Source organism: Mustela erminea, chromosome 12, assembly GCF_009829155.1.
Source record: "Mustela erminea isolate mMusErm1 chromosome 12, mMusErm1.Pri, whole genome shotgun sequence".
Taxonomy (NCBI): domain Eukaryota; kingdom Metazoa; phylum Chordata; class Mammalia; order Carnivora; family Mustelidae; genus Mustela; species Mustela erminea.
This window is the reverse complement of record NC_045625.1, coordinates 70730406-70754552: the sequence shown is the minus strand read 5'-3', so window position 1 is coordinate 70754552 and position 24147 is coordinate 70730406. Positions and strand designations below refer to the sequence as shown.

Here is a 24147-nt window from a genome sequence, read left to right as displayed (position 1 = left end):
AGAGCTATATCTGGCTGTGGCACCCACACAATTTTCTGCGACTTTCATTCCAAACGGTGCTGATAACAAGTCAACTTCATTATCTCAGGCACAAAGCACACAGGGAGATCCCTCAGCCATAACGGGATAAAAACAAAACGTGAGCATTCCGCACTCACTGCAGTCTGGTTCACAACAACAGCAAAATGTGAAGGTCCTAAAGGTTAACATTTTTCTTACGAGGAGTTAATTACCGATCATTCAAAGGAATCGATTCTAAGGCTAATGCTCCCAAATCCACCTTTGCAGGTCCACGTGAAACGTGGGGAACAGAGCTGCATCGGAGGCCACCACTCCCATCACCTGGCCTCTCACCAGCTGTGGCCCTGAAATCAGGCGAAATGTTTCATGTTTCTGCCTCAGTTTCCCCACTGGTAAAATGAAGGGGTTAGTAAGGGCACATCGCACCTCCACAGGATCTAATGAGAACACAGAAAGCTAGCCTAACTGGCCCAGAAAAACAGGGTTCTGGTTCCCACTCAAGAGCAGCAGCAGCAGCCCTGACCGTGACCCTCTGCCAGGCCTCCAGGTACCAGTTGTGCTTTCGGTTTGGTGCTACACCTGCCACGGGTTCAAGAAATGAGCCTTGAAACCGATGGCATTACATCTGATTTCCCTTCCCTTCAGACCATTCTCCTCCGACCAAGGGCACCACAGTGTAGTAACAGCAGAGGGGAGATGGGAATGGAGGGCCGTCCTTGCAACTAGGTGTGGTGTCCATCGATGTGTTCATTAACCCTGTTCTTCTGCAAACTGTTCAGGTTCTAAGGGGGCAACTTTGGAAGCCGCTCAACAAATACTCACTTAAGTGAGCCAAGAACCCAAGCATCTAAGTGACTTCCCTAAGGTATGTCAGTAAATACAGGCAACTCCTTCCAGTCTTGTCTCGAACAGCACCTTCCAGGGAGGCTGCCCTGACCACACCATCAGGCCATTTACTCTGCCCTCTTGTGTCCACAATATTTATCATTGTCTATCATTCCATTTATTTTATTTACTTGTTTCTTGCTTATTATGTTTCCCCTACTTGGATACAAGCTCCCCTACTGTGGGCGTATTCCAGGCTCTGGAACCTGCACAAAGGAGGGACTCCAAAAATACTCTGGAATGTGAAAAAGTCAGAGATCTCATGTCTCAGGTGTCTCCTCAATTCAACATTCACACAAGCATTCAACCAATACATTATTCATGACAGGTAAGTAAATGGCCATCATTTACTTTTACCCATGATTTTATTGTGCAATTTTGTAACTCAGTGGTTTTTATCAAAATGTATTAATTATTAATTCACCACTGACATTCCATTACCCCTCAGCCCTTGGGCCTATCCCAACAATTACACTCTCAGTTTCCATCCGTATCTCTAGTGGCCACATAAACTGTCCCCACAGAATGTCCTCCAATTAGAAAGGGCCATGACAAAGATTTGTCATGCCCTTTTTTCCCAAAGGTAGAAGTCAAAAGCCAAGTAGTATCTAATTTTTCCCTGTGACAAATTCAAGAGTTCATCTTGAATATAGTTTTTGTCCTTTTCAGACCCTGTGAAAGGTAATCCACAGAGCTAAAAAGGTCACTTACCACGCGTAGGTGATTAGCAAATGATGGTAAATGATGGGGTCCTGGCACACCAGCTGTGGTGGTCACTAATGGCTATTTCAACACTGTGACTGACCTTGCCTTTGGGCCGCCAGTCCTTGCGCATCATGCAAAGACTTAAAATGCAGACTACATCCAAAATTTTTAACAATAAAAAGTTTTGCTGTGGATTTTAAATTTTCTGTGGGTACGAGCCCACTGGGATGATGTTATTCTCTGGACCCGGGGAGGTCCGTCTGTTCCCGTGAGTAGACGCTTCTCCTCTGTGCATGGAATGTACCTCGGAACTCCACTCTGGACACCAAAAGCTTCTTTTCTCAACCTGCTGCTTACTCTGGCTCTTTATCACAGCAGCAACCAGGGCTGACTCAGGAGATCCAAGGCCCCCTGCAACCCTTCCCCTCTAAATAACCACAAACCAGGGTCATACACTTTCTCCAACTCAGGTTTCTCATAAAAAATGAGAGTAACATTATATTTCTTACTTCTTTCCTCAGATATGTTACAAAAATGTGTATAATATGTGGAAATTTTGTGAAGTAAAAATGCTACATAAACGTCAACCCATTTGCCTCATATTTGTAATAATTTTAGGTCATGATATTCCGCTAGGACAAAATGCACATTTCTTTGTCATTTTTCAAATCATTTCTTCAGTTAGAGAATATAATTCTATTTTCTTACAGGGTATAAATTAGGCCCAATGGAAGACTCTAGAAGCTAGGCTGATATACAGCAATCAGTTCTCTGTTTAGTCATTGCTGCACTGTTCAATGCCTATCAAAAATTAGAGATAATACACTTAACTGAAAAATTCTATTAGCCACTATTTTTTTTTCCCAGGAGAGTATATTCAACCACAGCTGGAACTGAATTTTATGTTAATTAATAACCCATTGGCAGCACACTAAGTGTGGTCAAAATCATTTCCTACTTCTAGAAATTATTTACCATGAAACCAAAGGATATGAAAGCTCCTCAGATGAAAGACACTACTCATTTAACAAAAACAAAAACAAACAAACAAAAAAAAGGCAACACAGTTGTCACCATATTTAAGATTAAGATACCACTTGGTTTAAAAAAAAAAAAAGTTTTACTGATTTTTGAGACTCTATAAAAACAATACCACTTGGTATTTCAGGGGCATCCAAATTACCAGCAGAATAAGGCTGAGGACACAGGTGCTAATGGAGCTGGGCCTTGCATGTGCTCATATCTGGCACACATGGGGGCCCCGTGCACACCAGTCACATACACACCACCCCAGGCATTAAGAACTGCTTCTTCTCAGGTTGCCCACATTTGCAGTTACTTCCAGAGGGTTTCTGATTTTATCTGTAAGAAAACCAGAAGTTTTATTCCCAGAAGCTCCCTTCAGTGGTAGCCACAGCTCTGGGGAAACTCGCCCGGCCACGGAGAAAGAGACCAATACTGCCAAGTACCATGAGACACTCCCCCTCTCATACCCAGTCAGTGCTCTCTAAAGGTGTGCAGGTGAACAAAGAAGAGAAACCGCTTCTTCTAAGATGGGCCATGACGCCCGTGTAGTTTTTTGTTTGTTGCTGTGTTTTGATATCTTACCTCAATCATGTCCACCCATTCTCGAACATTGAGAAAGCTTTTCTCACACGTAACATCGTACAACAGCAGAACGCCATCTGCTCTTCTGAAGTAAGACTTGGCGATACTTCTGAACCTGGCAAAGAGGAAAGCGTGTAAATACCAGTTCTAATCAGTCTGTTGCTCAGGTGCTACCTTTTCTTCATCTCTTTTTTCTCCTTTTCTAAGATAAGCCTCCATTTAGAAGAATCTCATGGCAACCTGGCACGGGGACAGAGCCACCTCAGAGGGCTGGAACGACTCAGTGGAGGGTAACAGAATAATTTGGGGTATGATCTACGAGAGCCAAACACTTTCTCCAAGAATATCTATGAACCCAAAGTATAACCAGGGCAAGGCTGAGAGTATAATTTCTAAAAATTTCAGCCCCTGCAACAAGCTCCCAAACCCATGTGTGGGACAAGGGAAGGAGGGAGGGAGAGGCTCGAGAGAGAACATTGTGGTCTGGGGGTGGGGAGGGAGTACTTGGGGGGAGGTGGCATGGAAGAGGGCCTAACGATGCAGAGTGCCACAGCATGCCAGCTTTACACACACGGCACGTGGCCGGTTCGCTAGCGCAAGAGCACACCCCAGTGTGCATGTCCCAACTCTAAACCAACGGCAACACTTGATAGCATCTTTAAAAAGGCCATGTCGAGTACAAATGTTTTTTAAATATTGAAAGTCTCAGAGTCCTAGAGAATACGAGCTCCCTGCAAGCAGCCTTTGTGGATTTGTGTCTGTTTCCTGTTGAATTTTTGGAGCCTAAATGGTGCCTGGTACGGGCACATATGGGTATGCAGCCCATACTCGCTAGCTGAGCAACTGGAGAGATGTTTTTCTGAAGAGTTAGGCAGGAATAAAACCTACACTTGATCCTTCTGGTCATCGGCAATGCATGCAGAAGAAGGCAAGGTCACCAGACACGAGTCTTCTACTTAGTTGGTGCCTCTGCCCTTGAATGGAGGGCAGCTGACATATTCCCTTTTCTGTCTTTTATTGAGCCTGGCTAAGTGCCTCCTCACACCGACACACTGCATTCCAGGAGTGCTGCCTGGCCTACGTTCCCTCGTTGAGAAAGGGCACTCTCCTTTTCCCAACTGAACAGCGGCTCAGAGGAAGCCTGAAGACCTCCACACACAACTGACAGGTAAATGAAGGAGAAAAGAATGTGGGGACATGCAAACATTCCCAAAATCCTAATGCACTATGTAATTACACAGTGTATTATAATTATAGGATTATGAGCAACAAAAACCACCAAGCGTCCCACGAGGCTCGTCCATGCAGACCAAAGGTGAGCCCGCAACGCTGTGGGAAGCACTTGCCTCTCCTGACCAGCCGTATCCCAGAGCTGCAGGACTGTGCGCTCTCCGTCCACAAGGAGAGTTTTCATCTGAAAATCGACTCCTGAAAGGGAATTACAAGAGAACACAGGGACCGTGATGTAAATAATTTCACTGGTTTTGACTCTCAAGCCCTCTGTGGATAAGACAAAAGCCAATAAGCCAAAGCTCAATGAGGTAGAGAGGGGTGAATGCAGCCTTCAAGGAGAGCGACCTTCAAACACTAATTACAAGTCCGAACACACATGTACTCGCAGAGGAACCCTCTGCAGGTTGGCTGAGTTGGGGAAGGCTTTCGGCTACAGACAAAAGGAAAATCTACATTCTGTTTGTCCATGTGATTACACAAAGTTGGTATGTCTCTGCGTGTTTATGTGTGTGTGTTTGTGTGCATGTGGACGTGTGGACTTGTGCATGTATCTGTGTGAGGATATGTGGGAGGTGTGCATATAGACCATGCTCTTGAGCAACCAAACAAAACGTGGCAGTCTTTTCAGGAACCAAATAAAAGTGAACTTGCAATTTGTTATCTTCAGGGGTATGATGAAGGACCGTGAATTTACAAAGACGCCCACTGTAAAGAGGGTATAATCAATCTATTCTAATATCTCTCATCATCAAAATAAGAACTCTTTAGATAAAGAAGAAAGGTGAACGATAACTTGCAAACCTTCAACTCCTTTTACTGATTAGTATGCAAATTTGGGAAATCAGGACACTTCCTCTCTTGTTCTCAGAAGGGCTTACTCATGGATTCTGCTGTAAAGGAGGGGAAGGATCAGACACCCGGCTATGATTTTGACCGTGACAAAGTGGCCACCAACAATGTCACTTTGCCAAGTGACAGCTTATCAGAAAAGCTTTCCCCGGTCACCCTGTGTAGAACTGCACCTCTCTCCACACTTCATCTTTTTTTCACCCATTGCTGTCCTTTGGGGTGAAGTTTCCTTGCAGGCTGGGATTTAGTTGCCTCTGTTCATTGTGTGTCCTGAGCACTTACAGCAGTATCGTGCTCCTAGGAGAGCTCAGGAAATGTCTGTTGAATAAATGAATCTGTCATCTCTGGCTCTAAGCTTGGTCTGGCTGCTCTGACTGGCTAAGTGGATACCTCTGTCCTTTGTCAGTCTTCTTTTCCTAAAGTTGGGCCATCACCAAAACAGAAGACCGTTCTGTAGATAAGGATACACACACACATACACATAAACACACACACACACCCTTATGTATTATATATGTAAACAGAGAGATCTGTGTATATAGTTTCTATGGAAAATAAAATCCAGCTAAAAGAAGGTCATTTCCTCATCACCAACTGGAGAAGGAACCATACCCAGGGTGGCACTTGTATTTCCTCGAAATTCATTCTTGCAGAGCCTCATGAGGAAACTAGACTTTCCCACTGCAGCATCCCCAGCAAGTACAATCTTGTAAGCCTTCTGTGAGCTGGAAGATTTATGGTCGCCATCCACCATGTCTGTCTAGGGAGACAAAGCCACAGTGGGTGACAAAGGTCGGGCCATTGTCTTCCTAATAAGTTATAAGGCACTGAAAATTCACAGTGTTCGTGAATATAATATCCCAGATACTACCTACCTGTGGTGACAGAGCTGAGATGGGCTTTCTTGAAGAACTGACGACGCTGCCCTCACTAGTGGACCCCTGGGGTTTCCAGTCTAAGATGGCAGCCACACCTTCGGCACCAAACGTCTCTTCATCCCTTATATCAGGAACCTGGTTTTTGTTATTATTTTTTTTTTAGTCAGCCATTAAAAAACAAAGTCTCTCATTACACATATATATTATGGATTAAAGAGAAGAAAAATACGCAGATGAATCTATAGTCAGTTCTGTTATGGAACAGAGGAGCCCCAAATGGCAATCTGTGAAAATTTTTCCCTACCCTGATTAAGAAAAATACATTCTACTGACTATGTTTCATATTTATAACCTTTAAGTAGTATTGCCATGACAGATACAAGTCAAACAGGGTGACAGATTTCTATTGAAGGTACGGCTCAGGAGACAGTGATTTCTGGGGCTTACGTCTACGTCTGAAGCATCACCCCCAAAGCTCTCCTGCGTGCCGTGTGACCTCTGAAGTGCCCTCTGGTGCCTGTATTCCACCTCCGAGTCATATTCGTTGGAGTCTCTCAGGGTAGACAAGCCGCTGTCAAAGCAACTCTCGGGAAGGCTGTCCACCTCACAATTCATCCTCTGCATAGGGTCACAGAGGGCCAATGAGTCACAGTCCTCATCCACGTAGGAGGAGCGGGATGACCTGGTGATAAAGGAGAAGACAGCTCTACCCGAGAGATCACAAAGCTCAGGACTACACAGCAGTGGACTCAAGAAGGCCAACAACTCTCCTTTTTGCCAAGAATCATAATGTAGTCCATGAGTATGCATCAGGGGAAACAAACAGCTCATTCTATGCAACAATCAATTAAGATAAAGACACTCAAGTCTAATATTTAATAAAAATGAAGCCATTTTTAAAAGTCACATTCTGTATTTCCTAATAAGAAAGGAATTGCAGTGTCCAGAGCATAAATGCAATCTCAAGTTAAGAAAAATGTATGCAGGACATGTGAACCTTTTTACTCTAATGTGGTCAGACCATACTCCAAATAGCTCGTCCATTTCTGGATAACAGCTCTACTTTTTAAAAGGGATGCTGACAACCTAGATGGGAAACGTAACCATGATGACCGTGAGAATCAAAACCCTCAGATACAGGAAACTGTGCCATGAGCTCAACTTCAGTCTTATTGGTGTCCCTCTTCAAATCCTCAGAGAAGCTGACACATGAAGATGAAGAATACATTCTCCTAGGTTGTGCAAGACAAAGTAAGGGCCAACTGATTAACTTTTCTAGGAGTCATATTTTTTTTAAAGATTTTATTTATTTGACAGAGAGAGAGATCATAACTAGCCAGAAAGGCAGGCAGAGAGAGAGAGGAAGGGAAGCAGGCTCCCTGCTGAGCAGAGAGCCCAATACAAGGCTCAGTCCCAGGACTCTGGGATCATGACCTGAGCTGAAGGTAGAGGCTTTAACCCATTGAGCCACCCAGGCATCTCAGGAGTCATATTTCTAATCAACATGGTAAAAATGACAGGCAATTAGAAAGGTATGATACCAGAATATGACACAGGGAGTTTTCTGCCACTAGGTATTGATACATAATCTAGTAAGATGCTTGTAGAAGAAGTTTCACACAGAGGTCTCCCTGATAAAGCCTGGAACCCCTGGCTTCTATGGATGTTTCCATTTGTGAAACTCTCTAACATCTTATAAGTGAGGGAGAAATTAACACCCAACAAAAGAATCAAAAGAAACTGCATTATTTCCCTATTTACTTTTGCTTTTCCATTTGATTTTCCAAAAAACCTGTTTATACTGAAATAATGGGGCACATGAATGGCTCAGTTAAGTGTCAGACTCTTGATTTTGGCTCAGGTCATGATCTCATGGTCATTAAGACTGAGCCCCACATTGGGCTCTGTGCCCAGGGTGGAGGTTGCTTGAGATGCTCTCTCTGCACCTCCCCCCCATCATGAGTCCTAGAAGAAGAAGAAGAAGAAAGGTGGGGAGGGAGAGGAGGAACAACAAGAACAGGAAGGAAGGAAGGAAGGAAGTAGAGGGAAGGGGAGAGGAGAGGAGAGGAAAGAAAAAAAGAAAAGAAAAGAAGAAAAACAAGGGCCACAGCCTGTTTAGCCTCCACTACACTGGAGCACCATCTTGGGTCACTTGGCAAACACTGTCTCATCAGAGTGAGGAAATGGCAGAGTACATAGTCCATAGAGATAAAAACAGTAAGAGATGAATATGTTCAGAAAACAGAGGGTGATCTCAATATAAATAAGTATAAGTGACACAAGTCTGAGAAGTCAAAAATATTTTGGTGCCGGGGTGCCTGGGTAGCGCAGTCGGCTAAGTGTCGGACTCTTGGTTTCGGCTCATGTCATGATCTCAGTGTTGTGAGATGGATTCCCATGTTGGGCTCCGTGCTCAGCTCTGAGTCTGCTTGAAGCTCTCTCTCTCTCTCTCCCTCCCCCTCTTCCCCCCCTGCTCATGTGCACTCTCCCCAAAATAAATAAATAAATCTTAAAAAAAAAACAAAACTATTTTAGTACCATTAGCAAATGCTTAAAATTAACTTAAAAAGTAAGAACCACAAAACCCTCCCTATATATGTTACTTAATTACAAAGTCTTTATCCTGGGGGCACATATTCAGACCATATTGTTAACTAGCTAGCTCTGTGTGTCTGTGTGCATACATACATTTTTTTGTTGTTTCATCATTTATGAAATTATCCTTCTAAAACTTTTAGCCACGCTATAAGGAACCTAAGAAAACCATTCTCATTATAACATAGTACAAACTACTGCAGCTCCATATCATTATTAATCACAACTGTTTTTAAAAACATTCAGATTTTTGATAAGAAGGGAAGAAGGGAAATAAAGAATCGAGAAATCACTTCCCTGAATATCTAGACTCCTAATTTAAAATACAGGTACACATCAGATTTTCTCAAAGTCAACATATATATACCCTTTAAAAAAACAAACTATTCCTACCTGCCCAAAATATATTTTCATAAGTAAGTCTGTGCAAATATAGGACAAACTATATTTTTGTTACAAATCTTAGAAAAATGCTAAACTAAAACAAGTATGCAAGTTAAAATCCAGTAAGGTCACAAAAGCAACAAAATTAAATTTAAAACATGCTTTTAAGTTTTTATATTAGCATCAAAAACTTCTGATACTAAACTTCTGATATTAAAATAATGACCTTCCAAAGAGGACATCAGTCCAGACCCTGGTGGCCCGCTGGTTATTATTCACGGGGATGAGAACAAGAGTGCTCTACTTCCGTCCCTCTGAGCCACTGGGTGTGATGACTTTGTCCCTTAGAACCTACTCTTGAGGAGTTCTTAATCCAGTACCAAGAGCCTTATTCATGGTGTGTAACCTTTCCCAAAATGAACCATGGTAAAATTTCTGAAATAATTTTCAGTAATGTATCTTTTCTCCTATGTGCTTAGAATTCGTCTTAAATATCAGTCCAGAAAAATCATGTTGTGCCCACAGTTTTTTAAATGTAATGTATTTTTCTCAATAACAGAGCAAATAAGCTGCTTACATGTCTACAAACCATCAACATTTCTTATTTCACAAATCAGTGACAATAAAAACATCTGATACCTGTATAGCATTTTCCTAAAAGTGATCACCAATAAGCCCTGGTAATAAACCTTCCTGACCATTTTGCTATTGCCAGGATAGTTAAGAACATTATTCTTTATTTTTTGGTTGATTTCAAGTTTTTATTTAAATTCTAGTTAGTATCTACCATATATCTATGGTAAAATTGGTTTCAGGAGTAGAATTTAGTGATTCATGACTTACATGTAATACCCAGTGCTATTTATAGCAAGTGCCCTCCTTAATACCCATCATCCATTAAGCTCATCCCCCACTGTTTTCCATCAACCCTCAGTTTGCTCTCTGTAGTTGAGTCTTTTATGATTTGCTTTCCTCTCTCTTTTGATTGTTTTTCTTCCTCTATGTTCTTCTGTTTTGTTTCTTAAATTCCACATATGAGTGAAATCATACGGTATTTGTCTTTCTGAGTTATTTTGCTTAGCACAATACACTCTAGTTCCATCACCATTGCAGCAAATGACAAGATTCCATTCCTTCTGATGGCCAATATTTCATTGTATATATATATACCACCTCTTCTTTTTCCATTCATCAGTTGACAGACATTTGGGCTTTTTCTATAATTTGGCTATTATTGATAATGCTGCTATAAACATTGGGGAGCATATACCCCTTCAAATCAGTATTTTTGTATCCTTTGGGTAAATACCTACTAGTGTAATTGCTGGGTCACAGGGTAATTCTGTTTTGACTTTTTGAGGAGCCTCCATACGGTTTTCCACAGTGGCTGCACCAGTTTGCATTCCCACCAACAGTATAAGATGGTTCCTCTTTCTTCACATCCTCACCAACATTTGTTTCCTGTGTTGTTAGTTTCAGCCATTCTGACAAGTGTGAGGTGGTATCTCATCATGGTTTTGATTTGTAATTCCCTGATAATAAATGATCTTGAGCAACTTCTCATGTGTCGGTTAGCCATTTTGTATGTCTTCTTTGGAAAAATGTCTATTCATGACTTCTGCCCATTTCTTAACTGGATTATTTATTTTTGGGTGTTGAGTTTGATTAAGTTCCTTATAGATTTTGGATACTAATCCCTTATCAGATATGTCATTTTCAAATATCTTCTCCCATTATGTCAGCTGCCTTTTAGTTGTGTTGACTGTTTCCTTTGCTGTGTAGAAACTTTTAATCTTGATGAAGTTCCAATAGTTCATTTTTGCTTTTGTTTCTCTTGCCTCCGAAGATGTGTCTAGTTAGAAGCTGCTATGGCCAAGGTTTAAAAGGTTTCTGCCTGTGTTCTCCTCTAGAATTTTGATGGTTTCCTATCTTACATTCAGGTCTTTCATCCATTTTGAGTCTATTTTTGTGTGTGGTGTCAGGAAATGGTCCAGTTTCATTCTTCAGCATGTGGCTGTTCAGTTTTCCCAACACCATTGATTGAAGATACTTTTTTTCCACTGGACATTCTTTCCTGCTTTGTCAAAGATTAGTTGGCCACATAGTTGTGGGTCTGTTTCTGGATTTTCTATTCTTTTCCATTGATCTATGTGTCTGCTTTTGTGCCAGTACCATACTGTCTTGATGATGACAACTTTGTAATAGAGTTTGAAGTCCAGAATTACAATGCCTTCAGCTTTGGTTTTCTTTTTCTTTTTCTTCTTCTTCTTCTTTTTTTTTTTTTAAGATTTTGTTTATTTATTTGAGAAAGAGTGCACAAAAGTGAGAAAGATCATGTGAGCATGGTGGGGGAGGGGCAAAGGGAGAGGGACATGTGGATTCTCCACTGAGCAGGAAGCCCAACCAGGAGCTCAATCCCAGGATCCTGACCCAAGGCAGACAGTTAACTGACTGAGCCACCCAGGCATCCTTTTGCTTTTCTTTTTCAAGACTTTTGAATATTTGAGGCATTTTCTCTTTTTATTTATTTATTTTTATTTTTTTATTTTATTTTATTATTTTTTTTTATTTCCAGCATAACAGTATTCATTATTTTTGCACCACACCCCGTGCTCCATGCAATCCGTGCCCTCTATAATACCCACCACCTGGTACCCCAACCTCCCACCCCCCGTCCCTTCAAAACCCTCAGATTGTTTTTCAGAGTCCATAGTCTCTCATGGTTCACCTCCCCTTCCAATTTCCCCCAACTCCCTTCTCCACTCTAAGTCCCCATGTCCTCCATGCTATTTGTTATGCTCCACAAATAAGTGAAACCATATGATAATTGACTCTCTCTGCTTGACTTATTTCACTCAGCATAATCTCTTTTCATACTGTTTGTTTGAGTTCTGTGGAAAATGCTAGTGTATTTTGGTAGGAATTGTACTGAATGTGTAGATTGCTTTGGGTAGCATAAACATATTAACAATATTTGTTCTTCCAATCCAGGAGCATGGAATGTTTTTCCATTCCTTTGTGCCTTCCTCAATATATTTTATAAATGTTCTGTAGTGTTCAGAGTACAGATCTTTTACCTCTTTGGTTACGTTTATTCATATGTATCTTATGGTTTTGGTATAATTGTAAATGGGATCTATTCCTTGATTTCTCTTTCTGATGCTTCATTATTGGTGTATAGAAATGCAACAGATTTCTGTACATTGATTTTATATCCTGTGACTTTGTTGAATTTACGTTACTGGTTCTAGTAATTTCTTTAGTTAAAGTATCATGTCATCTGTGAATGTGAAAGTTTACTTCTTACTTGTTGATTGGGAGCCTTTTCTTTTTGTTGTCTGACTGCTGAGGCCAGGACTTCCAGGACTATGTTAAATAACTGTGAGAGTGGACATCCCTGTCTTATACCTGACCATAGAGGGAAAGCTCTCAGTTTTTCCCCTTTGAGGATGATATTAGCTGTGGGTCTTTCATATATGACCTTTATGATGTTGAGGTATGTTTCATCTATCCTTACTTTGTTGATGGTTTTTATCAGGAATGTATGCTTTATTTTATCAAATGTTTTTTTGGGGCATCTATTGAGGGGGATCTTATAATTCTTATCCTTTCTTTTATCAACTGATTGATTTGTGAATATTGAACCATCTCTGCAACCCAGGAATAAATCCCACTTGATCATGATGAAAAACTGTTTTACTGTACTGTTGTATTCAATTTGCTAGTATATTGTTGAGAATTTTTGCATCTGCATTCATCAGGGATATTGATTCTTCTCTTTGTGGGGGGGGTCTTTGTCTGGTTTTGGGATCAAGGTAATACTGGTCTTGTAGAATCAGTTTGGAGTTTTTATTCAATTTCTATTTTATGGAACAGTTTGAGAAGAATAGGTATTAACTCTTCTTTAAACATCTGGCAAAACCCTTTCCCTGGGTAGCCATCCGGCCCTGGGCTTTTGTTTATTGGGAGGTTTTTAATTACTGGTTCAATTTCTTTCCTGGTTATGGGTCTGCTCAAATTTTCTATTTCTTCCTGTTTCAGTTTTGGTAGTTTATATGTTTCTAGGAATTTATCCATTTCTTCAGATTGCCCAATTTGTTGGCATGCAATATATAATATACAGCATTGTCTTATAATTATTTCTATTTCTGTGGTATTAGTTGTGATCTCTCCTCTTTATTTCATGATTTAATTTATCCTTTCTCCTTTTTTTTGATAAGTCTGGATATGAGTTTATCAATTTTATTAATTCTATCAAAGAAATAGCTATTAATTTCACTGATCTGTTCTATTGCTTTTTGTTTGTTTCATATTATTGATTTCTGTTCTAATCTTTATTATTTCCCCTTTTCTTTTGGCTTTAGGCTTTATTTTCTGTTCCTTTCTAGCTCCTTTAGGAGTAAGACTGGATTGTGTATTTGGAACTTTTCTTGCTTCTTGAGGTAGGCCTGTATTGCTATTTACGTTGGTCTTATGACTGCTTTTGCTTCATCTCAAAGGTTTTAGACTAGCATGTTTTCATTTTCAGTTGCTTCCATGCATTTTTAAATTTCTTCTTTAATTTCCTGATCTTAGTGATCTTTCCAGGTTTTTTCTTGTGGTTGACTTCAAGTTGATATAGCATGGTGGTCTGAAAATATGAATGGTATGATCTCAATCCTTTTGTACTTGTTGAGGCCTGATTTGTGACCCAGTATGTGATCTATTCAGGAGAATGTTCCATTGGCACTTGAAAAGAATATATATTAACCTGCTTTATGATGAACTGTTCAGAGTATATCTGTTAAGTCCATCTGGTCTAGTGTGTCATTCAAAAACACTGTTTCCATGTTGATTTTCTGCTTAGATGAACTGCCCATTGCTGCATGAGGATTATTTTAGCATCCCCTACTGTTACTGTATTATTATCAATGAGTTTCTTTATGTTTGTTATTAACTGATTCATATATTTGGGTGTTCCTAAGTTGGGGGCATAAATATTTACAATTGTTGTATCTTCTTGTTGGATAGACCCCTTAATTATGATAGAGTGCCCTTCTTCATCTCTTGTTATAGTCTTTGGTTTAATATCTATCATATCTGATATAAGTATGGGTACTCCAGCTTTCTTTTGATGTCCATTAGCATGATAGGTGGTTCTCCATCCCCTCATTTTCACTCTGGAGGGGACTTTAGGTCTAAAATGTGTTCCTTGGAAGGAGCATATAGATGGGTCTTTTTTTTTTTTTTAATCCCTTCTGATACCCTGTATCTTTTGACTGGAGCATTTAGTCCATTTACATTCAGAGTTATTATTGATAGATAAGTATTTAGTGCCATTGTATTCCTGTAAAGTCACTGCTTCTGGAAACTCTCTGATGCTTTCTAGTCTTTATTGCTTTTGGTCTTTCTGTCCCACAGAGAGGGTCCCTTTTAGTGTTTCTTGCAGGGCTGATTTTGTGGTCAGGAACTCCTTTAGTTTTTGTTTGTCTGGGAAACTTTTTATCTCTCCTTCTACTTTGAATGCTACCTTGTTGGATAAAGTATTCTTGGCTGCATATTTTTCCCAGCATGTTGAATATGTCATGCCACTCTCCACTGGCCTGCCAGGTTTCCATGGAAAGATCTGCAGAACCATGTCTCTGCACCTTCTACCTACCACAGTGTAGCTTCTTTTCTTCCTCTAGCTCTGCATTTTGTTCTCTGAGCATTTACATCTATTCTTGAGTATTTGGAAGATCTGTTATTTATCTAGCTGTGTTTGAGGGACAAGGCAAGCATTGGGTCCCCCCACTGCTCTGCCATCTTAACTCTCAATACATTTTTATTCTTTAGAACAAAAGTTTTCAAATGCAAAGGGAATGAATAGGAATTGGAAAGTTGCATTGGAAATGGAGAGCTAGAAGCCCATAGCTTATGCCTTAACTTCTACTTTCAAGGTTTTGATATCCCCCAAATTTAACTTTTTAAGTAATAATAATGGACATAGGTATTTATACACACAAGTAGACACATGTAATCTTTCGGTCCTTGTTGCCAGATCTCAGGTTACATAGGACCAATATATCACTTCATTTGATTCAAAATAGAACTAAATTCTCACTTCTGTTAAATCTCTCTGACTCTTTCAATACAACAGCTCACAAACGTCTGCTAGTCATGTTTCTATTTGTTTTGAAAGTTTCCTCGAACACAGCTTACATAATATTGTGCTGAGCTGTTAAACATTTGTAGATCATGCCAAGAATCTCAACATCTTATCCTATGTATATGGCAACATCCAACACTATAGTTCTGCTTGTTTCCCTCTAAGAGTTTTCAGAGTTCACTTCTCAGGAACAGGATGTAACAAGAGAACGAGGTCAGGGGAAGCATACGTAAAATCAAGTCATAACAATGTCTTAAGGAAATCACTTTGCCCTCTCTGAGACATTTCTACTTTCCATCTTTACAGGTTTCAGAAATTTTAAATAAGATAGCAGAAAATAGAAATTAGTGCCCCAAATAGATTCTACTATTTTAATTCCCCTCTAAGGAAATTTACTTTCCTTTTCACTCTGATCCAGAATTCAAATGAAAAGTAAGTAGGTGTTACCATACCTGTCAAAGCCCAGAGGATGAGGAGAATGACCATTAAATTTGGGACTGCTCCTAGAAATTGTATTCCCTGGTGATATATTACTTATGCGCTAAAATACATAAAATATATAAGCAACATTTTGTTATTCCATAAACACATAATACATATACACATATATATATAACACACTAATTAACTTCTAATGTAATTAAACGTTTGGTACAGTACATGAGCAAAACACCAAGATAACTCCTGTAGTACTCTCTTTGCATTGTGTCTTAGATCCAAATCCCACTGCATGAGCCATAAAGGGCATCCTGGTTGCCTGCATTGTCTAGGACTCTGCAATAGCAACATCTTTGGATTTATCTCTTCTCAAAGCATAATTTGGCTCAGTGACTGAGCTAAAGGCTAAGGCCTAAAGCTAAGGCAAACGAACTCTAAATTTGAAGCTGACCCCCAGAAGTGGGAGAAGAGGATTTCTGACAAATGCAGTCAGGAAAATTTCCTCAAAATTCCAAGATGGGCTTAGCTTGTTTCTGTAGCGGGGTTTTAAATCCAAGGCCCCCACTCTGATCATCTCACAACCTAAAGAATACTCATTGTGTCTAAACACACTCCTCAGCCAGAAGCACCTTCTCCCTCCTCTGAAATGGGAAGTATTTTCTTCCCACTTCGATAAGATTTCCCATTTTTTCTTCTATCATTGCTATCTGTGCACATCTGAACTCCCTACTACACTATAAACTCTTCTAGGACCCAGGTCACACCTTACACATTTTTCTCTGGTTTCCTTGAACAGCTAACAGACAGTTGGTGAACATCTAGGCATTTACCTCACAGAAGGGTAGCATATTCTTTAATTTGGGAAAATGTTACCTCCTCTATTTAAATGGAATAGTTTCACATTTTTGTAAGTTCCCCCTTTAAGAAAACACGTGATCTTCATCAAAACACTACTATAAGAAAGGATAGAATGTATTATAAAATTCTACTACATACCAAAGATCTGTTGAACTTGCTGTAACTGTTTTCAAGGGCACTCCTAAGGCCGTCATTACTGTCATGTAACTTCCGGTTAGCTGTTCTACACAGCAAATAAACAAACAAACAGATAAGGGAAGTTGGGGTAAAAGCCACCTTCTTCACAGGCTGAGAAGTTCAGAATACTGAGTTACTTACCACCTCTTGCAAATTTCTACCACTCCTCTTCAAACTTCATAAACTGAGATCATAATTCTCTACTAGAACTACAACTTAGTTAATGGATTACCTCTCTTTTAAAGGTCTCAAGGCATTTCAGGAATTAGCTATGTTTTTGGAACCCGCTGTTCCCTCAGGTAGCTTCACAGTATAAATAGGTTTCTTGAAGTTCTCTGTTTTCTAAATGCCTGGACCCAGGCGGCCCCATGTGCCGCTCTCTGTCCCTGTGCATGTGTCCCAGCCAGGCGTAGATGTAATGTGTTATGTCACACTTCTTTCTCTCGGCTACTCCCATGTCTTCCCCGTGGCCTGATGCTGCCCACCGGGCACTGTCAGGTACCGATGAAATGTTCTGATGTTGACTCTGGGTTCAAATCCCATGCAGGAATGTACCTTCCACATCATTGATGGGAGTCATCTGAACTGTCAGAGCGGCGGCAACCTCTTCTAAAAACTGAGGACAATAACAGAGCCTCTGCATGAGAGTGGTCAATCTGTCTCTACTGAAGGCTGATCCATCTTCAGATCTCAGCTTGGTTGCTGCACCCTCCAGAACACTTCCTGGACCTTCCTGGTTAGGAGGAAGCTCTGCACTATATGCCCCCAGTAGGCATACCCCTTTCCCCCATCCCACTTCTTTGGCATTTTAATGTTTATTTCTATAATAAGCCATCATTTTCCATCTTCTTCCCCCAGATGAGTCCCATAAAGAGACAGAGAGACTTTTTTCTTTTCTTTTCACTTGCCATTCTATGCTCAGTTCCTGGCATACCTGACCTGGAAAAGGTGTTGAATAAAGTCTGCTGGACGAATGAATAAATGAATGAGCAGGATCACTGTAACATGTCAACTCTGTATCTGCCACAGGTGAGACCTCACAATCATTCAAAATGGGGAAAACAAACTTGCCAAGTCTGATCCTCCCTCATGTGGGGAGACAAACCAGAACTTACATGGGTAGAAGAGAGCGCTGGGGTAGAGGAGGGGGTTCTTGTGGGGAAGCCCTCAGAGGCTGGAATTACGGTAACTTGGGTGTAAAGTTAATAAGCAGGTGTAATATTTCCAGTAGGGTTAAAAAAAAACAAAACCAACTAAGAAAAATAGCCACCTCACCAAGAACAATATATTGGGCAAGAATGATTGTGGGTGTCCGGTGCTCTGACGTGAGCGAACAGGATATTCCTGACACCCACCCGGTGTGCTTAGCTGCAGAGACAGCTGCTGAGGTCTGAGCCCTGAGTCTTTATGGAGGTGTAACAACATCTCAACTGACTGGCGAGGACTTAGAATTATACTCTAGTCCCTGGATTTGAATAGTTTATTTAGGATTAAAAGCAGGGGAAGGCCAAGTGCTGAATGCACCACAGCGAGAAGAAACCCACCTGGACCTGCAAACCCAGTCTTGAGAATATGACCACTCGTGTGACATGGGGCACATGTCTCATTCACAAAACATTAGGAAAATGTAAATGTAATGAGCGTTTTATATGAGAACTTACTGGAGTATTTCAATTTGCCTCTCAAGACTATTTCGATCTTCTGTGTACTCTCGGATTATTTCCAGATCCCTGTAAAACCATATTTTATGTTTGAACCAGAATTAGGTATGCAGTCCTGCCATATACCTATCCTCCAGAACCCCCTTCACCTTTCTCAAAGATCTGTGTCCTTGGCCATGGTTTTCTATCGTTCAGTCCCTCCATGTGGTCAGCAGCCCCACACGCCTGCATATCCCCCCTCTGCTTCCTGTGCGAGGTCTTGTTCTCCCTCCCAAAGCCAGCTCCATTCCTCAAAGGACCCCGACCCTTCACCTTCTGCTAACCCCCCTCTCCCCAGGCACTCATTACCAGCCCCTTCAACCCAGCCTGCTCTCTCTACTTTGGCCCTCCCCTGCTCTTTCCCTGCTTTAGCACATTCCCAGCCCAGCTGTTTTTCTCCCTCCTTGTGATTCCTTCTCCTTTCCCTGCCTGGCTCTCCCCTCCTCACCGTAAACCAAAGAGAAGTCCATAGGACCAGGTTCTCTCCATCTTTCATAAAACCATGCTCAGTGATTCCTGTTGCTTTATCACAAAGCTCTGGCCTCCTCTTGGTAATGTCCCCTAAGAACTTCAGTCACTCACCACCAGCCCCCATTTGGCCCCCGCCTCATGTCTAAGCAGACAAACCCCATCACTAGCTTTCAAAGACTCTCAGGCCCTGAACTGTCATCCACAATAACCTGTCCACTCACTCTCTTGGTCATAAAGCGAGAAGGTTCCTGGGGTGCCTGGGTGGCTCAGTCATTAAGCGTCTGCCTTAGGCTCAGGTCATGATCCCAGGATCCTGGAATCGAGCCCCACCTCGGGCTCCCGGCTCTGCTGGGGAAGCCTGCTTCTCCCTCTTCCACTCCCCCTGCTTGTGTTCTCTCTCTCACTGTCTCTCTCTATCAAATAAATAAATAAATAGGATCTTTAAAAAAATAAAATAAAATAAAAGGTTCCCAATTGACGATAGGAATTCAAGCTCCTTAGCCAAAAATGCTGGGCCCTTGCATCATAGCCTTAAACTGGCTTTTAAATTTTTAGATTTTGTTTAACTTTCACTCTTCCATTTGAAATACCTTTTCCTATCCAGATGTCTGAGCACTGTTCCCCAAGCCAGTCTTATCTGTCCCTCTGTTCGTGCCTCTGCCTTGCTTACTGCTCACTTAGAGCAACTCTGAGACTCTTAAGAGTCTCTGAAATGGAGAGACTAAAAGTCTGTATCTCATAGGACATTCTGTGGATTGCAAGAGTTAATGCTAGGAAGGTCCTATGCACAGTGCCTGCCAGATGGCAGGGCCGCCTGCGTAACCTCACTGACATTGCCCCTGACCTCCCCACCCCGATCAGCACAGGCCAGCTCCTCCCAAGCTAACCTCAAGTGTCTCCTCTCTATTAAATCTCTTCACCTCTTCTGAATAAAAAGGACACTTTATCTACCATCACATTTCAATGGAACCAATCAGCAACACTGCTGGGATTGTTTCTGACACTGCTCAGCTCCTACGAAGCTCCAAAACCCTTCAGCTTCGTGGCTTTCTCAAAGAACCTGAACTTCTCTTACAGCAGAGACCACATCTTTGCTTTTCTTTTTCTCATATATTCCACACTCATTACTCCTTCTATAAGTCAGGAACCTGTATACAATAAGTACTTAAATGTTTCACTGCTGACCATTACAGGACCTTAATTGTGATTAAAGTTTGCAAGCAAATAAAACAAAAAGCATGACATTTTCCCCAAGTGTACAAGTTTATATAGACACAAGCACACACATGTATGAATTTTGGATGTATATATTTCCATATAGGCATTTGTATGCAAATCTGTGAATGCAAATACCCACATAAGTATCCATATATATATATATGGACATATATGGGTATATGGATATATACGGATACATAGGAAATTGCATATATATATATATACACACATATATGTATGTATATGCATACATACATACACACACATATGTGTATGTACCTCTGTGTGTGTGCACTTCAATTAGCACTGACTGCCGACATTTTAGGTATACTCTTCTGTTCCCAATAATTCAAACATCTATTAAGCCCTGCACTCTCCAAAGCAGTCAATAATTACACTAATTAATATTTTTGTTAAAAAAATTTTTAAATGCAAAAATCACCAGGCAATAGGACACTGAAAGTGAAATCTTTGGAAAGCAAAGAACATACCAGCAAGGTCAATAAATAACCTTTTATGATTATGTAGCTGACTTCATTCACATGGATGGCAATCTACACAAACAACCCACTCAAACTAAAGAATAAAATGCCAAGTTTCATACCTTTCTGAATTCAGAGTCTGATCGGCATAATCACTTTTCAAAGCATCTAATTCACTCTGGAGGAAGGCTATGTTTGTCTGTGCTTCTAAAAGATCTTTCTTAACTTTCTGATTTTCCTGAAGGAAAGGAATAGCACAAGCATTAGATTTCGGGCATCTTCCACCCGGGAGAGTTAAGGGTAATGGGACCTCACACCCCACCCCCACACCTCCACAGTCCTTCAAATCTTGGGTGTTCGAAGAACTAGTTACCAATTCAAGGTGATTTGAAAATATCATAAAGAAGTAAAGTCTCAAAAAGCTAAATCTTTGAAATTGTTCTTTTTTTTAATGTTTGACATTTGGTGCCAAAAAACTCCAGTAAAGACATGACCGTGATGCACTTTAACATGTTACTGGCAAATTTACTCAGATCAAACACATAAACATCTGTTTTACTCCATGAGAGCTATGAATCTACTGACAAATACGCTGAGGAATTAACAGTATTTATCACCGGGTAGATTGGCTAATTTTTACAATAAATCTTATCACCTAACATTTGTGATTTTTGTACTTAAAAATAGTGTGGTTTAAAAAAAGTCTATGCTTTTCTTAAAAAAGAAAAAAAAAACAAACACTGGAGGCTTCCAGTACAAAATGATGGACTGAACACTCTTCTTTCCCTTTGAAGACCCCATTCCCATGAAATACCAAATAGCATGAAATAAACCAATACAGGTTACAAGAATGTAAGAGGGGCCCCCCAACACTCAAGTGAATTAAATACATTCCTGGAAGATGGAAACTGGATGGAAATGTGCTGACAGAAGAGAAGAGAGCAGGAGCACAGTAGGTCTGGAAGAGGCGTGGGGAAGGTTGTGCTGCAGAGCAAAGGAAGAGGGAATTAGCTAGGCAGCACCCACCCCCCAACAGGTGGAAATGGAGCTTAAAAACAGAGATTAAATTTGTGTATTAAGGCATGCAGCCTGCAGCCCCCAGGCCATCCTCTCTTATACTAATAAAGAATAGCAGATAGTCAGACTCCATTCCCAAGGCAGTAAGACAGGGCTTGTCTTTTAAAAAGAATTGAAGTGGGTGCCCAGCCGGCACAGTCAGTTAAGCATCCAACTCTTGGTTTGGGCTCAAGTCCTGATTTCAGGGTCATGAGATAGAGTCCTGCCTCACGTTCAGTGCTCAGCTGGAGTCTGTTTCAGATTCTCTGCCTCTCCTTCTGCCCCCACTTGTTCTCTCTCTCTTTCAAACAAATAAATAAAATCTTTAAAAAGAAAAAGAACTGAATGACCCCTATACAGTGTCCTAAGTCCTCTTACCATATCCCACTAATTCCAGTCATAAGCGGTCCCCCATTCCAACAGCCAGCTCCACACACACAGCTCCTAGGAAGACACCCTCTCAGGGGAGGTCCCCAGGTAAACAGATGTATTTACCTAGCTGCACAGGAATCCTACACCAGCTACCTAAAATGTTCAGAAATTCCAGGACGGTGTATGGGTAGTGAGTATAAAAAACAATCAGTCCAATAAGAAGTGAAATTTTGGAGACTCCAAAATTAACATTTTCCAGGAGAAAAAACAAATTCCATGCATCAGGAAGAATAAATAAGAAGTTGGAAGGCATCAGTAAATGAAATCCTGAAGATGCCAGAGTTTCTTTTTACAAGAAACCAAAAACTCAACCAGGAAATGCAAGAAAAATTAGCAACTCTACAAGAAAGTCATGATCCAAATACAGAGCTAACTAAGATGAGGCAAAATTTGGAACCGATGGCACATTCCAACTTGACCATGAAGCTAGGAGCCTTCTCTTCTGAGTGGTATGGGGATAATGAATGGAGAGAAAGAAATGCACTGGCAGCAAGCTGGCTCACTTCTGGGCTCAGCAATGAGAATATTTAGAGTCCTAACAAAGGAAATGTTCTCTAGTGGCTTTTAGCTTTTCGAGAGTCCACCTAAAAACAAAATAAAGACAACTTAATGATGATGATAAAACAGATACAAAGGCTGTCAATTTGGCCACAGAAAGACCAAAGGCAGGGTCAGGAAGGTGGGAGAGGGACAGAAGGAGGAACTCTGGAGGAAGAAAAGGGCAATTATCCCCTCACCCCACAGAGCAGAGCTGAAGTTGCAGGAATGCAGAGTTAACTATGTGAAGTGCAAGGGCCATGCCACCATTGCTGTGAATAAGAAATAAATAAAAGCATTCACCACAGGTGGGGAATCATTGAGGATAATAGCCTGAATAACATGTTTGTTCAAAGGTACATCAAAGGCTTTCTTTCACTGCAGTATTAATTTCTCTCGATCCCCGGAACACTGATAAACAGCCCAATCATGTCTAGTCGTTGAAGAGGAAATGTATTTCTGGGAATGAAAGGTGATTCTTACCATTGATAAATCATAAATCTGCTTTTTTAAGGCAGCCACATCTTCTTTTTGACTTAGGTGTTTTGATTGTTCTTCTAGCTGAAAGAACAAATGAAAGCTGTTCATGTACAAACTCACTTTGGATAGATTCAGTTAAGTTTATTAGTATCCTTGAATATATAGCTATAGGAATTCTAAAAGTCTTCAATTTTCAACATGATACAACTTTGTAAATCATTAAGCTACATATAATCCATGAGGATTTGAAAGCTTGGTTTCAATAATTTAAGCATTTAAAAAGGGTTTTTTTGTTTGTTTGTTTGTTTGTTTTTCTTTTGGCTTAATGAATTTCCTTTGAAACAACTGAACAGTCCTTTTGGGAAGCCATTCAACTACTAAGCGACCTAACTTCACCTTTTCAGTTACGTTGCATATGAGTCTGGACCTTTATATTCTCCTAGAAATTTATCTGTACTCAACACTTTCTACCCTGTATTATAATTATTTATGAATGCCTTACCTCTCCTACCAGAGTCCAAGACTTTTAACAGCAGTGTTAGCGTCAGATTCACTTCTTTTTTTCACAGTGATGCCAGTAATTGTTTATTAGAATAACTGAAATCAGTAACATTTAAGTGTGATAGGAAGCTAGTGACATATGCACCCAGACTCTATGGATATATACCTGAGCTTGCTTTCTGGGTGACTTGTCAGTATCACCAGATTAAACCAGCTCAGGAGCATCTCTAACATGGACAACTAAAATGTCTCTCCTACAAAGAGCCGACAGTCCCTGGAAACAGTGGGGATCCGTGGGTTTCCATTAACTGAGTAGTTATGCAGTGACCAAAATGAATGCTAAATTTCATCACACTAAGTCAAAGCTTAAGTAATCTGATGCTGGACTTTCTTCATCTTACCAGATGCTTCTATTAAAAGTTTTCACACGAGACGACTCTTTCCCCTGGCCAGCTCTGAGAAGAGACCTTGATTTTTTCAGATGCATGCCAATTTCAGAGAAGAAAAATGGG

The 24147-nt window shown here is 40.7% G+C and overlaps 1 protein-coding gene across 6 annotated transcripts in view; it reads right to left on the bottom strand.

The window, feature by feature from the left end:
• Positions 1 to 24147, bottom strand: part of LOC116570487 (ras and EF-hand domain-containing protein) — a 73804-nt gene that overhangs the window by 12041 nt on the left and 37616 nt on the right. For 5 of the 6 annotated variants that reach the window (XM_032307676.1, XM_032307672.1, XM_032307675.1 and 2 more), the window contains 10 exons: positions 23138 to 23215; positions 20752 to 20867; positions 18420 to 18488; positions 16720 to 16804; positions 15738 to 15826; positions 6627 to 6861; positions 6177 to 6314; positions 5914 to 6061; positions 4566 to 4647; positions 3220 to 3334 (listed from right to left, as the gene is read on the bottom strand). In XM_032307676.1, coding sequence (XP_032163567.1) covers positions 3220 to 3334; positions 4566 to 4647; positions 5914 to 6061; positions 6177 to 6314; positions 6627 to 6861; positions 15738 to 15826; positions 16720 to 16804; positions 18420 to 18488; positions 20752 to 20867; positions 23138 to 23215 — 1155 coding nt within the window. The remainder of the gene's footprint in view (positions 1 to 3219; positions 3335 to 4565; positions 4648 to 5913; positions 6062 to 6176; positions 6315 to 6626; positions 6862 to 15737; positions 15827 to 16719; positions 16805 to 18419; positions 18489 to 20751; positions 20868 to 23137; positions 23216 to 24147) is intronic. The other variant, XM_032307673.1, reaches the window with a different exon arrangement.